This window comes from Passer domesticus, chromosome 6 (assembly GCF_036417665.1).
Source record: "Passer domesticus isolate bPasDom1 chromosome 6, bPasDom1.hap1, whole genome shotgun sequence".
Lineage (NCBI taxonomy): Eukaryota > Metazoa > Chordata > Aves > Passeriformes > Passeridae > Passer > Passer domesticus.
Genome location: NC_087479.1, coordinates 24,097,526 through 24,103,525, shown reverse-complemented (window position 1 = coordinate 24,103,525; position 6,000 = coordinate 24,097,526). Strand labels below are relative to the sequence as shown.

Sequence of the window (6,000 nt, the reverse complement as noted above, 5' to 3'; positions counted from 1 at the left end):
ACACTTTGGTAAGTGTCTACATACTGAAGAAAAACAATAATAAAAATAAATAACAGTATAATATTTATTATAATAAATAAAAATAATATTTCTAGAAGGAACTACATTACATCTACCAGTGATTGACCTCATGTAATAATGAGGAAAGATAACTGGAATTTAAAACATGAAAAAAGTCAAGTGATAGGAAGTTTCTAGGAGAAGTGCAGAATCCATTATATTTTTAACATTCTTTAAGCTATATGATACACTTAAACAAGGAGAAGTATTGTCAGAAGTACTTGAATTTTCCTGTGTCCATTATAGATTTAATTTCAATCCCACAGAACACCTAATTAAACCCTTAGCAGCATAAACCATTATTTTTTAAAAATGTGGAAATTAAACTTTTATTTCTGATTATTTGATGAAACAAACCATTAAAAATTCATCAGATGTTCACAAATAAAACGTGCAGCAGACAAATAATATGCCTACCAGTCAAGCTATCTTTGTAGGAATTAAAGAAATCTAAAACTGGCAATATGGGACACTTTTTGGATAACTGTGACAGACAAGAGATCTGGACATTCCTATTCTTTGCAGGAATCACCATTTCCAAATGTAGACTAACAGTTTCTTGCTATCACCATTTCATTACAAATGTAAACATTTTAAACTCACATATACAAAGTCTATACGTGATTTATATGGCTTTAATATGGGATGAAATAATATTTTTCCTATGGTGGAAAAACAGTCAGAATATAATATGTTTAAATAATGTTTATTCAATGGACATGTGTGCAACATGAGAGAAAAGATTTGTCTCTATCTTTGCCATGTTTTGGAAAAATACTTGCATTTGATTGTGGGTTTTTTATGTGGTGTTACCTAAAAATTTTTATTAAAATTGCATCCATTCTCATAATTAGACACTTATATTATTTCAGTACTTGTTATGATGATCTGTACTCATTATATTCTTACTTATTCTCCTTCCATGGATGTAAACAGTAAACCATGCTCTGAATCCGCCTTGCAGAGTAGTGAATCATGGTTGTGATATGAACCAGTGGTTGTGTAACAGGTACGTGTTGGTTTCTTATTCACTAAACACCCAATCTGATCAAGAGTGGAAAGTAAAAATGAACAAACCTTTCTCCCAAACCATCTTTTTGATCTGAACCATTAGAGAAAGAGAAATTCATGAATTTCAAAGTTTTTCAGGTTCCAAACAAATCGAAATACAAATCTATTTGTATTCTACTTACTGCAAAATTAAGGTAAAAAACCCCAGACATACTGAACAAGAATCTCTAACAGGTAAAAGCAATAAAAGCAATAATAAAATTATTATGACCATTTAGCCATGCCTTGAAGAGACAGAAGGCACCATGAGCTTGCTTTTAGAAAAGTGACTTTCCCAGCTGGAGACTTTAGTGAGATGATTTTTCTGATTTAATTCTAAATGTGTATTTTACAGGCATTTAAATATAAGTAGCCTCCATATGCCTTCTTTACAGTCAATGCAGAGAAAGGGCACTTTCAGGATGTAATCCATTGGTCCTGTTTTCAGCACCTAGTCTAAAATGAGATTAATTGCAAGCACGTATTTCTCTCGATAGGCAGTAGAGGTGTCTAGGTGAGTAAAAAAGTTTAGATGAATTACTGGAGATATCTACACATGGTAAAATGGATCCCATCCTTAGATGCAAAATAATCTGGTTTCACATAAGTCAAATTATAAACCGGGGAGAACATAGTAGAACCCTTGTGTAGTCCTCTAGACAAAAGTCTAATGATCCTGTGTGAGAAAAAGAACTCTCAAATCAATACATGATTTCACAGGAAGAGTGAAATGGGAATTATGAGACAGGTGAATGGCTCACAAGGGCATGAACTTGTATATTTTAACCAAATAGTCTGAGTCACATACTGAGAGACGCCAAAATAAGTAGTCAGGTGCTTAACTCAGCACTTAATTCTGTACTTGGTAAGACTCCAGAAACAGAGAAAGAGAAAGTTTCTAGAGCTTAGGAAAACACACCTGGACAGTCCCATCAGACTATCAGAAGAGTTAAGCCACCTGATACGAGAGAAAGACTAAAACATACAAAAAAAATTTTAGAGAGGCTCTCATTCATCTTAGCTGCTATTTACTTATACAGCCCCTGACAGAGGAGGAGAGCTCCACATACACCATCCCATAAAAGAAATTACTTACACTGACAGCAACAGGAGTGGTACTAAGAAATAAGGCATTAATGGCTAAGTCATTTTCCAAATCTGTTCACATCTGAATGTAGAATCAAGCCTCCTGCCCAAGCTGAAAAACGCCTGCCTTCTGAAACACAAATGTCAAATAAACAGATTTAAAAAGTATGCAGATTTTGAGTCACCTTGTAATAAGTAGCAGTCTCACCTAGCTGGATTTAATTCCTGTCATGATAAAAGGGAATTTATGGCTACAGTCGGTCTGATGGCTCACAAATATCAGTGACCTCTTTACCAAAAGCAAAACACTGTATCCCACATAGCAACTGCCTACCATCATAAAAGGGAGAGAGAGAGAAAAATAAAAAACTTCTACTTACATAATTATTTATCCTTAGCAGATGCTTACACCATATTTATCATCAAGTCTTTGCTTGCAAGAAAAATAGGTAATAATAACATGCAATATTTTTTAAACAGAGTTCTTCAAATTCAACAGGAAAGTGTCAAAATTAAAATAGTAGTAAGAATGTCAGCTCTCAAGAGAGGAAAACAAACAAACAATCAAGTGTATTTAAAGAGACATTTCAGAGATTAAAGTTCTCTTAAGGGAAGATAATATTTCCCTATTCTCCCTGTACCCCAAAAGGCTTGGATGAGACCACTTAGATATGTATAACTGCACTCAGAAAACCTTGAATCAATATTTAATATTACACCTTTAATTGAAAACCAACAACAACAACATAATAATAATAATAATAAGTGAGCATCAGCACTCTGAACTGCACAGAAAGCAAGTTGTGCAGCCAGGTTGAAAGCTCCTCTACAGGAATTCCCAAGGGAAATCACAGAGGAAGTGTTTACCTCATTTAGAAAAGGGCACGAACAGTGAATCTTTCCTTACTCTCAAGGGACTCCACGGAAAACAATATATCTGACTAAAGAGAATGAGATTTGCATGATGTATTTGGACTCATGTTAACTCCTCTCACAGTGTGGTGTGTCAGCACCTTGTCTGATTCTAAGGGAGCCACATATTGCATATAGAAAGCAAGTTTTGTAACAGCCCAACTTAGGAGAAAAAACTGTAACTGAAAAATTTATTTTCTGCTACAATAAAAACGAGTATGAAGTAACAAACAGGGAAGTGATTTACATCATCCTTTATTCTTTTCATCAGCTGAAGTATAAAACTGACTCCCCATTAACCTCTCACTTCCTCAGCAATTTAATGACTTTCTAAGTATAGAAATGCTCTTTCATTTTTTAAGAATGTCAGTATGAAAGCTTATGGGTTGCAGTTTCGCCCAAAATTATGGCAGTTCACCTCTCCAAAAGTTCCAGCAATTATATTGAAAACGAGAGCCTCCAGGTACCACTGTAGGTGGTGACTTCTAAATTACAAGATGCAAGTGCTCACAGTGGCCCACTTTATGCTTGCTCCAAGTAAGGCACCCGACGAACAGCTTCTGAGAGGATAAAAATGCACAATTGTTGCAGCTGCAATCGCTCTGCCGGTCAGGCTGATCTATTTATATTTTAGTGGAATCAGCACCGAAATAACTGCTTTTCAGACCGACAAAAACTCCGACTGTCCAAAACTTCAATCCCCTCAAAATAACGTCGCTACCCGCTCCTGCGTTTGATGATGTCCAAGCCCTGCCCAGCCAAGTCCCGCGGCGCCTCTCCCTGGGCTCCCCGCGGCAGCAGGGCTGGGGGCAGGAGGGACGCGGGGAGCCGAGCGCTGGCCCGGGGGGCAGCTGCCGCTCAGGGCAGCCCCGAGGGACGCGGCCCCGGCGGTCCGGGGCTATTCACGCCCCGCTGCCCCGCCGGGCTCCGCCGAGCCTGCCTCCGCCTTGCCGCCGGCCTCCGGCGGCTCCTTGTCCCCGCGGCCCTCGGACTTCTTGTTAAAGCAGATTTTGAACACCCCCAGGACGGTCATGACCAGGATGACCAGCACCACCACAGCGACCGTCACCAGGATGAAAACGTAGTTGGAAGAGGAGGAGGAGGAGGAGGAGGAGGGCGGCGGAGCAGCCGTCTTCTCTCCGCCGGCGGCGGCCGTGGCGGTGGCGGGCGGCTCCGTGGAACGGCCGGGTGTCGGGATGGAAGGACGCCGCCCCTCCGCCCTGGCACCCGACGGTTCCGCGGGGCCACCTGTAGCGGTGGGAGCCGGCCCCGTGCCCGGGCAGGGAGTTCCGTCAGGGCCGCCCGGGATGCGGGCACAGGCGAAACTGCCGGCGGCATCGCGGCACCCGGCGGCCTCGGCGCACCGCCCGCTGTCGGGGCTCCTGCGGCCGAAAGGGCAGGGGCAGAGGGGCTTCTCCGCCTTCCAGGCGAAGCCGCCCGGCTCGGGCTGGCAGGTGAGCCGCACCTCCCCGCCGGGACACGCCACGGTCAGCACGGTGCCCGGCGGGCTGAAGCCGGGGCCGCCGCTGCGCTCCTCGAAGGGGAGCCGGTATTCGAAGTCGAGGGCGCCCGCGGGACTGAGGTCGGGGCAGGCACCCTCGTACTGGTACTTGCAGAGGTAGCCGGGGCTTTTTAGCCGGCAGCGCCGCTCCTTCCAGCCCCATGGGGGGTCAGCCGCCAGTTGCAGCCCAGCGCAGCGGGCCGTGAGGCAGGACGGCTGCGGCTCCTGCAGCCACCGGCCGAGCGCCGCCGGCACCTCCTGCGGGGCCATCCCACCCCCGACGCCCTCCCAGGAGAAGCCGCGGAGCGGCTGCTCGTTGTGGGTGCAGGCGGAGGCGTTCCTCTTCAGCCCGACCCAGAAGAACGGGGGCGCGGGCGCCGCCGCCTTTGCCAGCATGTCCAGCACCAGGCGCAGCTCCGGCTCGCCGCTGACCCAGGCGAGGCTGCCCCGCCGCTGGTCGCAGGCGCCGCGGGCCTCGGCGTACGAGACATTGGCGAGGTGGGCGCTGAAGCAGGCGCCGGCGGACAGGCAGCGCACGGCGGCCCGCGGGGGCGGCGGGGTCCGGCCCAGGGCGCAGGCCGCAGCCAGGAGCAGGCACCAGGGCCCGGCCCGCCTCATGCCGGCGGGCTGAGGGGCGCCGGCTGCCCCGGCGTTCGGCCACGGCTGGGACTGGCCTCTGCTGCCCGCGCCGTCCCTCTCCAGCGCCGGCCCCGCTCCCATGGCCCTCCCCCGGACCTGCCGGAGGAAACGTGTCGGGAGCCGTGGCTGACCTCGGCATCCTCCGTTTGTTGGAGGGCCCAGGACCAGCAGCTCCCGGCGCCGCCAGGAAGCGCTCGCCCAGCCCGGCGGGCGGGTGTCCAGCCGCCGGGTAGGACGCTGCCTTCTCCGCTGTCCGAGGGACAGGAGGGTGGCGGAGCCCTGAGCCGCGGCTGTCGGACCGAGGTCACGGGCCCTGTTCAGGGTTGTGTTCCCAAGATACCCGGGCCATCTTGCTAGATTGTTGCACAGCGCTTTCTGGAGAAAAGCGGTCCAGCTTCAGTTATCTCTTCCTCGAAGGATGTAGGTTTCTTGGTTAGGTGAAGCTGTGCAATCAACCCCGTAGCTCCCGAACCAGGGGGCCATTCAACAGTCACAAAATTTGAGTCAGCTCTCGGTTTTCCAGCAGGCTGGCCTAAATGCATCATGCATCAGGTGCCTGCATTGATTCCAGTAGTTGTTCCTGAATGAGCTTCATTGATCCACTGAACTGTTCTTCCTCCGAATGTAGTCTTCATGTTTCATACTCCTTACTGTTATTTCTGTGTGCTGTTGCCTGACATGTACATTCAGATGCAGTGTGCATCTGAGCGTCTTCCCAGGTATTTTATGTGGCATGGAACTGCAGGCATATC

The 6,000-nt window shown here is 47.6% G+C and overlaps 1 protein-coding gene across 1 annotated transcript; it reads right to left on the bottom strand.

The window, feature by feature from the left end:
* Positions 1–3,345: 3,345 nt before the first annotated feature.
* Positions 3,346–5,724, bottom strand: CLEC14A (C-type lectin domain containing 14A). The gene has a single exon (XM_064423907.1). The coding sequence runs from the start codon at positions 5,327–5,329 to the stop codon at positions 4,007–4,009; it is 1,323 nt and encodes a 440-aa protein (XP_064279977.1). The 5' UTR covers positions 5,330–5,724; the 3' UTR covers positions 3,346–4,006.
* Between the last annotated feature and the right edge of the window lie 276 nt (positions 5,725–6,000).